This window comes from Desmodus rotundus, chromosome 9, assembly GCF_022682495.2.
Source record: "Desmodus rotundus isolate HL8 chromosome 9, HLdesRot8A.1, whole genome shotgun sequence".
NCBI classification, from domain to species: domain Eukaryota; kingdom Metazoa; phylum Chordata; class Mammalia; order Chiroptera; family Phyllostomidae; genus Desmodus; species Desmodus rotundus.
Window position 1 is genome coordinate 107,740,905 of NC_071395.1, and position 13,913 is coordinate 107,754,817.

The following is a 13,913-nucleotide window of genomic DNA, read 5'->3' on the forward strand; positions in this document are numbered from 1 at the left end:
TTGACTGGTCTGGAGTCTACAGTCGTTGGCAGAACCGGGTTTTGGGGTTCGAGGCTTGGGGGGTTGGCACCCTCACCGGGAGCGTGATCGTCCCGGGACAGCCGCTGTACTCTGCTTAGATGTCTGTAACATCAACCCGTGGTCGAGCGTCGAGTGCGGATTCTAGTGACAGCGTCCACTGTCCACTTACTATATGTAAAACCACTTGCGTACTTGTTCATGAAGGGTAGGATGGACAGCTGACTGACTGCATGTGCGCGTACGTCTGAGCTGTCTGTCGCAAGTGCCCTGGCTCGGGGGCGAAGATCTGGTCGCCCGCTGCCACTCCGCAGCGGCCCAGAGCGTACATCGGGACATAGATTTATTAGCTATTTGCCCCAGGCTCCTCCCCATTCTTAAATATCCTCTACTCAGAGATTCCCCATCTCTGGGTTGGGTCCCCATCCCTCTCTGGATATTCTTTCCGGGATGTCAAGTGTTCGCCTCAGCACTTTTGATCCTGTAATTCCTTCCTCCAGAATGACCTTCCTCATTCTTCTCCTGGCTTAAGCCTTCCAAAACTCAGCCCCGATGCCCCTCCTTCAGAACTCCAGACGCCAGGACAGGACTCCCTATTTTATCCACAGCTACTCGTGTCTGAAGAGTCGTGGGTTCAGCTGACCGACGAGATTCCACCAGAGGGCGCGAGTACTCCACGTTATTTCACTGTGTCCGCCGGGAGGCCCTTCTGCCCGCCTCCTGCAGCGCAGGGTAGGATTCACCCTGCCTGATTGGGAGAGGCACAGCTAACTATTTGCATAATCTTGAAAGGGCCTCGCTGAGTGGCTAGGGTATAAAAGCTGAATCTAAGACCGGCTCTCTCATTGGCTTAAATTCCCCCTCGCCCCGCGTCCCCATCCCGGCTACCCTGGGCCGGGAGGTCAGTAGGCAGCCCTCGGCTAGTGGCGAGAAAGGACCCAGGTTACGGGCAGGGTCTCTGCGGGGTGAGTGCCGGGCTCCCGGGCCGGGGTGCGGAAGGATTGTTCGCCCACCTGATTCCTTGGCTTGCCCATTCCCTTGTCTAGCAGTTGGAGATGAGCATTTCAAGGGGTACTAAGACCCCTTACCACCCACCTCTCTAACCACCCACCGAGGACAGCGCCACCCACCCCAGCCATACCAACGCTGCCTTGGGGTAGAAAGAGGAGTCTCTTCAGGCACAGCTTCTGACCTCCACGGATATCTCAGGCCTCTCACGAGCTTAGTTTGCCCCTCTGGAAAGTGGATCAGTGGCTCACGGAGGTGCGTGCGGGGGTGGACCCCAGAGGTCTGCTCACACAGAGGCTTGTTCTTGCAGAGTTGCTCAAAAGTAGGGCCTCAGTGCTCGGAGCAGCTGGGGATGGGTACCAAGAATGAAATTCCAGAACCGGACTGCCAGGAACAGTTCCAGGCCGCGGTCAGAGTCATTCAGAACCTGCCTAAGAACAGTGATGGTGAGGGCACGGGGACCTGCATTTGGGGGTCAAGGTGGCTGGGGTCTGCCTCCCAGTAGGTTCTGATCCCTCCAGTTTTTGCAGACAAGTCTCTGCCTGGGCCACTCGGTGGGTCCCTTCTGCCTCCTGCCCCTAGTAGACCCCATACCATCTCTGCCCTCTCCTAGGGTGGCTCTGCCCCCCACCTCCATCCTCTTGGAGCTGGGGGTGATGCTCTGCTCTCCACTTCTCAACTTCCTGCCCAGGCTATTACCGCCCCTCCTACGAAGAGATGCTCCGATTCTACAGCTACTACAAGCAGGCTACCATGGGGCCCTGCCAGGTTCCCCGCCCTGGGTTCTGGGACCCCATTGGACGATATAAGTGGTGAGCTCCCCACTGGCTGGGCAAACAAGCCTCAGCTGTCAACCAGCTTCTCATAGCTCTCTGCCCTCAGGGATGCCTGGAACAGCCTGGGCAAGATGAGCAGGGAGGAGGCCATGTCCGCCTACATTACTGAGATGAAGGTGGTGGCACAGAAGGTAGGGAGGGATAGGCTGTGGGCTCCTCACTGTCCCTAAGCTCCAGGCTAGGTGGCCTGCCCCTCATCCTTCCATTGTGTTTCCTGAACGTGGACACCGGGTTGGAATTATGACCTTCATGCTGCCCTCTCAACCCTGTCTCTGGTCTCTGACTGGGCACAAGGTGGAGGGGCCCAGCTCAAAGGCACAGGAGGGCAGGGGTGGAAGGGGCTAGCTGCTCCCTCAGTAAACCTTATTCCCTACAGGTGATTGATACAGTGCCACTGGGTGAGGTGGCAGACGACATTTTTGGTTACTTTGAGCCCCTGTACCAGCTGATCCCTGACATGCCGAGGCCCCCAGAAACCTTCCTGAGAAGGGTCACAGGTCAGGCCCCAGGATGGGAGCGCCACAAGAGCTGAGTGAACTGTCGTAGGTTCAGGCTGAAGGGGCTGCTCAGCTGGAGGGGGGCCTGGGGGCAGAGGGGTCCAGGTGATGTCCCTGTAAGGACCCCAGCCACTGCCGCTGAGGGGGTGGGTGGGCAGAGGGGTCCAGGTGATGTCCCTGTAAGGACCCCAGCCATTGACAGAGATGGAGCAGGTCTCAGGCAGAGTCCATGGCTAATGGAAAACAGCGGTCTGATCTTACTGGGAGGTGCCAGCCTTTTCCCACCTGCATCCCTGGGTGCTGTGTCTGTGCAGGTTGGAAAGAGCAGGTACCGAATGGAGATGCTGGGGCTGCGCTAGAGCCTCCCTGCCTCCCCAAGGAATCAACACCCGCAAGTGCAGGTCAGTGGCTGGGCAGGAGGGGCAGACGGCCAAACGCAGGCCAGGGTTGGGGAGACCTCCAGGTAGGTGAAAGGGAGGCTGGATGCCATGCTGTGCCCGTCATACCTCATGCCCACAGACAGAGACCTCCTGTGCTCCAGGGGAAACCAGGAGGAAGGTTCTGGGACTCCTATTCCAGGGCCTCATGTCTGGGACCCACCTGTGCTTCTTGCAGCAGTATCTCTATTGCCTCTACCCAGTGCTGCGCTCCTCCCCTCCCTCCATACCCTCCCTCTTGTCACTAACCTACCTACCCCCTTCCTAGAGTCTCAGCCACCCAGGAACCTGGACTCCGAGGTTTTCTGTGATTCTTTGGAGCAGCTGGAGCCTGAGCTGGTGAGCTAACCCCTTGTACCCTCCCTTTCCCACCCTACTGTGCCCCGGCTGCTCTGACTGCTCTCCTGGGACCTTGTAACTCATCTCGGCAGGTCCGGGCAGAGCAGAAGAAGGGCACCCCCAGAGGAAAGCCTGACAACAGAAACAGCCCAGTGCCTCCAACAGAGAAAGGTCAGACACTGTTTGACCCTTAACCCCCTTCTGCCCTTCCCCATGGTTCTAGTGCCCCAGGCCTTCCCCTGGCTGCCCTCTTGGGGCAGAGATGAAAGTCCAGCTCTGGGCACTGGAGAGAGCAGCCTCTGCCCAGGAAGGGCTGCCAAACAGCCATATGCCGGCCTGGATGGGCAAAGTCCTTGCCCCGCCTCCTCTCGCCAAGGGCCCTCAGTCAGGAGCCATCAGGCGTTGAGTAAGGGCAGCTGGGGCAGGAGGGACTAGCTCCGCCTACAGCTACAGGTGAATGGTTTTGGGAGTCATTCTCTTTCTCTGGGCCTCCCATTTGGGACTCTCAAAGGACAACAATGACTTCTGCCCTATCCCCTTCTATAATTTCCGGTGTGCCATGTCCCATAAAGGGCACTTTTCATAAATATTCTTTTGAGCCAGCAGCCCTGTGAGGGAGATAAGGTCTCCTAACCTTCAGATGACAAAACAAGGCTCAGAGAAGTTACTGACTTGCCCAAAGTGGCACAGCTACCCTTGGTAGCCTGTTCCTCAGCCCTGTGGATGGGCTCTACAAAAGTCACATGTGGTCCAAGGGGCTGTGCCCTACTCTCAACTCTTTCCTGGGCCTGCCCCAGCCTGCCACCAACCTCCCCCTAGCTGAGTTACCTCCTGAGTCCTCTTCCTCGTGTGTCTGTTCTCTACAGAGGGGTTGGAAGGCAGTCTGCCCGGGCCCCAGGAATTGGACACGTGGCTGGTGGGGACAGTGCGAGCACTGCAGGAGAGCATGCGGGATGTCCAGGGGAGACTGCAAAGCCTGGAGAGTATGACCGGCCCCCCCAAGCAGGTGAGCCCCTCTCCCCCAAGACCCAGGGCAAGATGGGGACAGAACGCTGAAGGCCTCTCTTCTGGGCTCTTCATCCAGCCACTTCTTTGACCCCACGTCTCTACCTGCCCACACTCTTGTCTCCTCCAGAGAGGGGTGTAACTCTCCAGCAGGGAACTCGGGGATCTGAAGTGCTTCCTCCTGGGAGAGTGGGGAGGGCCCTCTTTTCCTGCCCTTACCTCCCTTGGCCTGAAGAGACACTGAGCAGGAGAACTAATTCCAACAGGACATGTCTGCTCTTTGCATTGGGGCTGGAGGTCCCTGTTGCTCCTCAGTTAGGACTTCTGTTCCCAGATTTAGGGTTTACCCCTAAACAATTCAGCCCTTGCATCTCTTACTCCCTCCCCTCAACTCCAAGATCCGCTTGCCCCCTTATACCTCAGCTTCTGGCATTTCTGGAGTCCCAGTGGTGTGCTAAATACCATTAGTTGCGTTATCTCACTTAATTCACAAAACGACCCTATGAAATAGGTGTTCATTTCCCTATTACTGATCAGGAAACTCAGGCTCTGAGAAGCTGAGTAACCCACCTGGTGGCACACAGCCTGGAGAACCTCATAGAGCTGCTGTGAGGGTCAGATGAGATCATGCATGTAGGTACTTCTCCAGTACCTCCTGGAATGCAGTTGTTAGTATTAGGATTATTGTTAACATTAAATGATAGAGCTGTATGAGTATTATTAACATTAAGTGATAGGCCCTAGGTCTATCTTTTGGAGGTCTATCCCTCCAAAACTGGCACCCACCATGAACTCTGAGTGGGTCTGTTCTTGAGAAGCCTGGGGTGGTGGGGGCAGGGGAGGGCTTAGTTGCTGGATGGGGGGGGTCACTTGGGTGACCTCTAGTACCCCTGGCACAGTGAGTATCAATGAGGGTGGCAGGAATTTCCTTACATCCACGGTGGCTGACATTTCAACACCCTCTCCCCGGGCTTTTTAAATTTTTGTTCACCTTTTCCTAATTGTATATGTTGACATCTTTAAAGATTTCCACCCTGAAATACTTGGGTCTGCATCTCTAAAAAGAAGAACATTCTACTACCTTATCTTATCACACTGTAATCCCTTCATCTCATCACATAGCCAGTCCAAACTCCAGTCTCTCCTTTTCCAGCTGCTCTGTCTGTCCGCCCGGCCCAGGAGCACGTGCCGCAGCTGGTTCCTGTCCTTTTAAGACTCTTGTAGCCCAGACCAGTCCTTGTTCCTTGCTATCGACTTACTAATGAGACTCAGCCAGTGGTCCTGTAGAAATGTTCCATTCTGGGGGGACTGTCTACATCCTGGCTAGTTTACATGACCAGGTTTCATCAGAGGTGATGTCCTTCGCACCAGGGGATACATATCTGGATGTACTCCCACAAATGATTCTAACATGGACCACTCACATGGATAAAGGGCTGACGGTCTCAGCCCACCCTTGTGAAATCGTGTTTTGCGCTTGGAGCCAGGGAGGGTCTGGCTCCCTGTCCACCCCATTAGTCACACAGGTTTTGAAAACAGTTGATAGATAATCCTTGTCTAAATCAATAATTTATTTAGTGGTTGCCAAGAAAGTTTACTTTTAAATTCTTTTATTCCTTTAAAATGTATTAGCTGTTATTTTTCAGTAGTTGCCTTGATCATCTAGGATCTCCCTGAAATCCAGTGCCTTATGAAAAAGCAGAGTAAGTGCTTACTTCTCCCTTTTTAAAGTAAGGAGTTGATTTAACAGCCTCAGTGGTGACAAATCTCCGACTTTCTCTTTTTTTGAGTGTCAGTGTGGCCTGGTGGATTTCAGCCTCAGTACTTCAGTCAGCTGCAATCCCCCTTCTTTCTGCTGCTCAGATTATCACAACTCTGGTCAGTGGAGACCCTTCGGGTTGGGGCCTATCATGACCTCGTTAATCAATAAAGGTTCCTTGCTTTCTGGCACAAGGTGTTCCCCATTCACCTCTGCCTTTCCTACTCCAGACCTGGAACTAGCTACTTCTCCAAGGAGCCCTGGCTCCTTTTAGCAAAGAATATTTAGAGACTAAAATCTGAGCATTCAGGTCCTCATTTGAAATATGTGGCACATCCTTTACAATATGGGGTCCCAGAGGGAGCAGCCCAGAAGTCAGTCGTCGTTCCACCCACCCGGCAGCCCCTGCCCCCTCCAGCCCTCTTGGCACCTCGGAGTGTCCTGGAAGGAGGACATGGGAGTGAGTGAAGCTAATCTGTCAGGGACACACCAGGAACCCCAGGATCCCTTCCCTTCCAGTGGTGCAGATATGGGGGCAGGGGCTTCTCTGACCTAGTGCTCACAATCTTGAGGTAGTAGAGGCTCCCACTGAGTTCTGCAATCAGGTTCCCAAGGAGGGCGCAGTCGGTGCTGAGGTGTGGGCTGGCCCCTGACTCCCTCCCTCCCTCTCGACAGCAGAGGCCCCCATCCAGTGCTCGGCCTTGGCCCCTCAGGCTCTCGGGTCCTACGCTGCTCTTCTTCTTCCTGTGGCCCTTCATTGTCCAGTGGCTCGTCAGACAGTTTCGGACCCAGAAGAGGTGACTTTCAATGAAGCCAACAGAGTCTCTGCAGCCAACAGAGGAGGCTGAGTCCCGTTCTGCCATACCCTCCCTGAGCCATCAGCGGGGTTTAGAACAGCATTAATCCCCGCCCCCACACCACCACTACCAATCAGTGTTTGCCTTGGCACCCATCCCCTATTGGGGGAGGGGACAAATAAGACCCCACCTTTCCCGGCAACTTCGCAAGGATGCTTCTCCCAGCCCCCAACCCATCCCACGTTTCACTGGAAGGTGGCTTTTGCGGTGCACTTCCTAGGTTCTGGGTTGGCCAGCGACTCAGGGGCGGGGCTGCTGTGCCTCTGCCCTCCCCACCCCCTAGGTCAACTGACTCTTCTCCCCAATATGATAAATGAGCCCAGCCTCGCCCTGTGGAGCCTTAGCTTTTGGGCAAGTTGGGACTTGGGCCGGGTCCTGGGATTGGTTGGCTGGGAGACTTTGGGAGGGAGGCCAGGAGGCCCGCCAAGCTGGGGGAAGGCAGAGAGAACAGGCCCCAGGGGAGGGGCGTGAGCTCCGTTTGCTAGCCTGCCTTTCGCCACACACACTCAGGGCGTCTTCACTGAAGATTCGCTTACAAATGAACGTTTCACTAAATAAAATAAAACCTTAATCTTATGCCGTCAGCGAAGTGAAGCAGAAATTGAGTCTGGAACGCGTGAGGCACAGTTTCTTCCCTGCTCCCCACCACCCCTGCCCCTTCGGACAGCACAAGAGGCTACTGGTTGGTGTTTCTAAGAGAGGAAAATTGTCCGTCCTCTAAGGCCAAGTTTAGGGAACACAGAGCCCAGGCTCTTGAAGAAAGGCGGAAGCAGAGGTGGGGGTTGTCACGAGATGGGTGGAGCTGGGGCTTTGGGGGCAGGGGCACAGGCCACACCCACCGCAGGGTCTGGCTGAAGCTCAGCTCCACCCGCCCCTCCCTGTTGGGGGCCCTGTGGACGCAGGCATAGCTGTCAGCACCTTAAGAGAGACGTCTAATCCCTGCTCCCCGTGTTGAGCTTAGGGTAGGGGTCCCGACATCTTGGCCCCGGAAGTACCCTTTGCTCACTTACCCCTCAGTTATTGGTGCCCCCTTCCTGTGAACCCGGTGCCGGGCTTTTCCCAGGGAACTTTCTGGAAGGAGAAGACCAAGTGGATTCTCCCCACGTTGCCCTCCCTTGTAGGGTAAGGGAGCGGGGCGCCCCCGTAGGGAGGGGCAGAGTTCCCGCAAGGGCACACACCTTTCAGTGATGCTGTTTGCTCGGTCACCAAATTTTTCTCACTGCTTGGCAACCCTGGGCTTCCTCTGGTCAACACCAACCCTGCTGTCTAGGCTATGTTGGCGCCGCAGACGCCACTGGCCAGGGTCTGTACCCGTGGAGGGCTGCAGCAGCCTTGAGCCCCCCGTATCTGCCAGCACCTGGGACCCAGGGCCTTTCTGCCCCTGGGTGAGAAAGAGGCAGTTCTGAAGGCCCCTGCTTGGAGATCCTTAAACTCCTGAGTTATCTGGGTCAACTCCTGTCCTTGCCAACTCTCCCAGGCTTGGCCATCACTTGCCCCACTGGAAGACACTGTCACTCTTTGACCCTCACTCTTTTTCTCAAGGTGGTAACCCTCAGAACAGCCGTGTGGCCCTGTGGCTCCACAGTTGGCCCAATGTTATAAGCAAGAGGAAGGCAGTGAGAGAGGGACCAAATTGGTGCTGGGGACGCAGGTGTGTGTGTGGGGGGGCAGAAGCCAGCTCCACCACTAGCACACACTAGTTGTATGACTTCAGCAAGACTAAGGCCCTGGGTTATCTTGTTTGCAAAATAAGGACGATGATGTCTTTATTGTAAGGCAGTTCTGTGGTTAAAATGACCAGGGCATCTGAAATACCTGGCAAAGGGTAAAATGCAGCTGATAGTAAGGTGCCTGACCTCCCGTTTGATAGAATTCTAGAATTCCACAGCCTAGTAGTCTGGGCATCCCTCCCCAATATGACAAATGAGCCCATACAGCGGAGCCCTGTCCAGTAAACTGAGGCTGGGCTCAGCTACACCTTCCAAAGCCCTGATTGAGAATACACACTAGTCCTCTGGAGTCTGAAAGCGCGGTAACAAATCGGAGGCCTGACTTCTAGTGTGAGGGGCAGCTCTTGCTCCTAGGGAACCATGCGTGTTTGACTGATGAAGAGGCACAGAAGGCAGGCTCTTCAGATGGGCCTGAGTTCTTGGAAGCTTCGGGAAAACAGGCTGGGACGGTCAATTTCAACACATCCGGCTGCACCCTCGAGGCATTCTTGCTTGCCATCTCCTTTTAAGCACCCACCACCACTTTCTCACAGACCCACTCTTGAGTTCCCAGACTAGTCCTTTCTTGGGACATGAGGCTTGCTCTTCATCAAATGCCTTTCCTTCATGCTGTTACAGAGCAAGGGGGTGGGGGTGGTTCACGATAAATTATTACAGAAAGGATTCCGCCTTTCTGTCTCTGGACGTTCCTTCCCCCACGCCCACCTGCTAGGTTCGCAATGCCCGCCGCCAGAGGAAAGACGTCTCTCAATGCCAGAGACTGGTGAAAAGGAAAGGAATTGTTTATTCAAAAGTTACACAAACTTAGAATAATGACCTAATGTCTTCAGTAAGATACTAAAGTCCTCTAGAATACCCACAGATGCACAGTCCTTCCCTCTCCCTGTGCCCAGTCCGGGGTACCGTGTCTCAGGAAAAGAAGTAGAAGTCCGTGATTCAGGCTCCCGGCACCATCAGCTGTGTGGCTGCTGCGATCTCCAGTTAATCCAAAGCCATGTGGCACCTTCTCATGGCGCAGCAGCAAGAGTCCTTTCTCCCCTTTCTCTATGGCTGCAAAGTCTCTCCTGCTGCCTAAGCCGCGTGGCAAGAAGAAGCACTCCAAAACCTCGTGGTCCTCTTTACTCTCCTTCAGAACCGCGTGGTCCTTTTCCCCACTTCAGAACCACATGGACCTCTATCTATCTACTTGCTTCAGAGCCTCGTGGTTCACTCCTTCCTTCAGAGCTGCATGGTCTCTTCTTTCTCCCCCATAACCTTGTGGTCCTCCCTACTCTTTGAAGCCGCGTGGTCTCTCTCCTTTCTATGGCTGCCGGGCCTAGGTATAAATCCCAGTGCCCATCTTCCTTTGCAGCCCCATTTCTGACTCCTCCTACAGTCAGCTACACCTGCCAGCATCCCTGTATTCTTCCAGCTTTTCTGGGCTGCCATAGTAAGTCTGGGCAGGTATGGCCCCATGGCATGGAGCCAATCATCTCCACGCTCTCACGCAGGCCCTGTAACCAGGGGGAGTTGCTTCCCAGTCCCATCCTGGGTGGAATTTGGTCCCATCCCCCTGGCTCAAAGCATGGCCACAGCTACTTAACACATCCATGAAACCAGTTAAAGGTTATAGATATGTTAAATGACTGTGCCAGGGGTTAGCTGCAAAGCTCTTGCTACCCAAAACAGCTCTGAATGGCCCTGTTCCATGTGTCCCATCCCCCTTGGCTCAGGCCTGTGGGGGTGAAGACATCCTACATACATTTTTCTAATATTTCCTGGACACCCTGAGTCCTGGACCCCATTACAAATCCCTTCTTGGGGCCCTCCTCTTGGCTGCACCCTGCTTCAATCCCTCCTTTCAGATTTACAACCACTTTATAATCATATAAAGGACAATGGACGAAGGTCTCGTCTTCTTGTAACTGCTTCCGGCTGGAAATGGACGTCGTCCTACCTAACCTTGGGTCAGTGCTACCCTGAAAGGGGGGTGCAGCATGGAGGGAGTCCTTCCTGTAAGGGGAAGGACCTCACAGAATCCAAGTCAGTTGGCTGTCACTGCGAAGTTGCAGGCTCGGTGTCCAAAGGCTGGCATTACTGGACAGCTGGCATCCTCGTCGTATTCTGGAGGTGACAGATTTGGCAAGAGAGTTGGAAGGCACAATTAAATCACAATCACTGAATAACAAAGGCAGGCACCGAGGTAAAGAATGGCTTATCTGGAGGAAGGTGTACAAGCATGCTACACCTGTCCAAAACCTTTGTGGCTCACTACACTTCGCTCGGCTGAGGGGAATATCAGGATTTCCCTCCTTTCAGATCCCTGGGCCCTTTCTGTCCAGGCTATTTGGACAGAAAAGGGAAAATCAGCTCTGAAGTGAAGCCCACAGACCGCCCGACCCCTTCACCAACCCAACCACCTAGTTCAACCAAACCGTTGAGTCTCAGGGGGCGATGATGAAGGTGGGCTCCTTAAGTGAGGCCTATATTGCAACCATTCTCTCAGGTAATGAGGTCATAGGCCTACGTCCTATGAAAACAGAAGAACACACAGGTTAATTCACTCAACAATCCCCAAACCAGTCTCTATGCCTGCGAGACTGTCTTTTGGGAAGACATTCAGTTGCAAGGCCCCTTGCTGCAATGCCATCTAACAATGGCAATTTGACAGGTCCTTCGTGCCTGTAAATTGAACATCTTCGGTGATGTTACAAACCCAGTTTCAACTTTCAAATGAAACCAAACTTCCAAGACAGTTAGCTACACGATTCCGATATCCAGTACTGAGCATTGTGATTTTCCTCAGACCATGATTTTTCTCCTTAAGATCACCCTCGTTGTTATTAAAGTGACTACTTTGAGTCCAACTTTTAATTTTGCCTGTTTGTTTGCATAAACATACCAAGAGCAGCCTAGATCACCTATGATCTTTAAGTTCGCTTTGCTGGAACTCACACAGGGAACCTTTAGACTGACTTTTCAGTCCGCCCCTCCGGGCACAGAAGCAGAGCCACACATCCGCCACCTGGCTTCGCCTGAACCAGTTGTTTCCCTCAAATCCGAGGCTTCCATGGTGCCTGCAGGTTCCTTTTTAGCCATCTTTCAGGAAAGCAACCTCCGTTCCTTCCCTGGAAAGACTGCTACGAACCACACAACCAACCAAGGTACCAGGCTTCTTCTCGTGGGCTTTTGCTAGCTTCACAAGTCAATCCCAGTTCCTCAGGGCTTCCTGGTGACGACCAGAACCCAGACATGCCTCCTTCAGGCGTGACATTCCAGTCAAAGTACAGGTTAACAAACCACCATTAATGACTGGTCTTAGTGGATTTATGCAGAGAAACCTTATGTCATCACTCACTCCTTCAGAATGCCAAATTCTGGAGGGATCAGGTAGGGAGAAAAATACCAAGTACGATGGAAAATCCTTTCCCTTCTGATATCCACCAAGATTGCATTTCTGTGCCTTATACCTTCCATTACTAACCCCACATAATTTCTTTCCAAAACTTTCATGCCCTTCAGTTCCGGTCTCTTGGCAGAGACATGCTCCTTTGCCTCAGGCTGAAACACTTATCAGCCCCAAATGACCCTTCCTGGGTCCCGAGTGGCAAAGGCATTCTCCCCAACCGGTTACAAGTGACCCTAACAGGTCTTCAGGTACAGGGGGTTTCTGATCAGAAACAGAAACAATGGCACAGACATGCCGTTCAGGTCCGGTCTCTGGGCAGAGACATGCTCCTTTGCCTCAGGCTGAAACACTTATCAGGCCTGAATGACCCTTCCTGGGTCCCGAGTGGCAAGGGCATTCTCCCCAACCGGTTACAGGCGACCTTCACTAGGTCTTCAGTTGCAGGGGGTTTCTGATCAGAAACATAACCAATGGCACAGACATGCCCTTTCCCACACTGGGAAGGACTATACTTAAACTCAGTAGTTAAACTCAGTATCTGGTATAAACATTTACGTGAAATAACAAACACTGTCACCCTGTATCGGGGTTCACTGTCTTTTTCCGGAAGAGAAATTTCAAACCTTCCTCTGGAGTGCAGGTCCAGCTTTCCCTTTCCGCCTCAGCTGCAGCAGGAGGGTCTACGTCTCCCTTAGGTGGAGCCCGTTTTACCCGTGTGTGGTGAATCCAGGGCTTAATTCCCATCAGCTTTAGGGAGGAATGCGTTGTCAATAGGACATCGTAGGGACCAGTCCATTGTTCAGACAGTTGCTGTTCAGGGCCTTGAGCCTTCCAGGTCTTTAGTAGGACTTGGTCCCCTGGCTGGAACGGGTGCAGGGGCTCGTCAGAGGGGTAGACAGACCTGCATTGAGCAAACTTGTGCAAAATGGTTAGTGTTTGCCCTAAATGCTGTACATATTGCTTAATTCTTGCCTCATGTTCCAAATCTAGAGGGGGTGTACCTAAAACAGATATTCGGAGGGGTTTCCCATAAACTATTTCAAAAGGGCTCAGTTTAAGCCCACTTCTGGGTGCCACTCTGATTCGGAGCAGAGCGATAGGGAGTGCTTGGTCCCACTTTAAATGTGTTTCCTGGCATATTTTTGCCAAGGTCTTCTTTATGGTGTGATTCATTTTCTCAGTCTTTCCGGTGGACTGAGGTCTCCAAGATGCATGCAATTTCCATTGTATTTGCAATGCCTGCCCAACCCTCTGGGAGATTTCTGAAGTGAACGATGGTCCATTGTCGCTTTGAATGCTCTGGGGAAGTCCAAACCTGGGAATTATTTCTTTAAGCAACAGTTTTGCCACCTCAGTTGCCTTTTCAGTCCTGGTGGGGTACGCCTCTACCCATCCAGAAAAAGTATCCACAAAGACCAACAGGAATCTGAAATTTCCCGTTGTTTTAGGCATTTGTGTAAAGTCCACCTGCCAGTCTTCGAATGGGCACATCCCTTTGTATTGTACTCCCTTTTCCGTGGGAGCATGCTCTGTTTTGGGATTGTTCTTAGCACATATCTGACAGGCTTGGCTGATCCTATGGACAGTCTTTTGCAAATAAGGGCCCTTCAAATGTGGCCTAATGAAGTCCATTAGAGCATCCCTTCCATAATGAGTCCCTTCATGGAGGTGCTTGAGGACGGGATACACTAGAGCCTCTGGGAGTAAAATCATACCATGGGCATTGACCCTCCACATAGAATTAGGATCAGTGTTAGTAAATCCCCATTCACGGGCCCGTTTCTCATCCTGTTCTGTGTAATGAGGTTTAAACTCTGACAAGTCCAGATGGGGAACCAGTGCTGCTAGGCATGGCTGCTTCTTGGCTGCCTGTCTTGCTGCTCTGTCAGCAACTTGGTTTCCCTGACTGGTTTGGGAGCCAACCCTCTGGTGCCCTGGGCAGTGCATTATAGCAACCCGGTCCGGTACATTCACTGCCTCCAGCAACTGTAAAATCACCTCCGCGTGTTTTACATCCTTGTTCCCCGAGGTTAAAAGTC

The 13,913-nt window shown here is 53.1% G+C and overlaps 1 protein-coding gene across 5 annotated transcripts; it reads left to right on the top strand.

Annotated features, from left to right (window-relative positions):
• Nucleotides 1-729: 729 nt before the first annotated feature.
• Nucleotides 730-7,361, top strand: ACBD4 (acyl-CoA binding domain containing 4). Of its 5 annotated transcripts, none has more exons than XM_053911081.1 (10): nucleotides 730-750; nucleotides 1,337-1,472; nucleotides 1,718-1,838; nucleotides 1,909-1,993; nucleotides 2,239-2,359; nucleotides 2,674-2,760; nucleotides 3,065-3,135; nucleotides 3,228-3,306; nucleotides 4,002-4,141; nucleotides 6,575-7,361. In XM_053911081.1, exons 2-10 carry the CDS (start codon nucleotides 1,379-1,381, stop codon nucleotides 6,698-6,700), a joined length of 924 nt encoding a protein of 307 aa, XP_053767056.1. In that variant the 5' UTR covers nucleotides 730-750; nucleotides 1,337-1,378; the 3' UTR covers nucleotides 6,701-7,361. The 5 variants fall into 5 exon arrangements, with proteins under 5 accessions (XP_053767056.1, XP_045045958.1, XP_024409379.1 ...); XM_045190023.2 differs by lacking the exon at nucleotides 730-750 and adding an exon at nucleotides 879-983 and having other exon boundaries at nucleotides 1,065-1,472; nucleotides 1,640-1,838; XM_024553611.3 differs by lacking the exon at nucleotides 730-750 and adding an exon at nucleotides 879-983 and having other exon boundaries at nucleotides 1,065-1,472.
• Nucleotides 7,362-13,913: the final 6,552 nt, after the last annotated feature.

Coding starts and splice junctions, on each gene's coding strand:
- ACBD4 (XM_053911081.1), top strand. CDS start 1,379: ATGGGTACCAAGAATGAAATTCCAGAACCGGACTGCCAGGAACAGTTC. Junction 3,307..4,001: donor AGTGCCTCCAACAGAGAAAG/GTCAGACACTGT, acceptor TGTTCTCTACAG/AGGGGTTGGAAGGCAGTCTG. Junction 4,142..6,574: donor TGACCGGCCCCCCCAAGCAG/GTGAGCCCCTCT, acceptor CCCTCTCGACAG/CAGAGGCCCCCATCCAGTGC.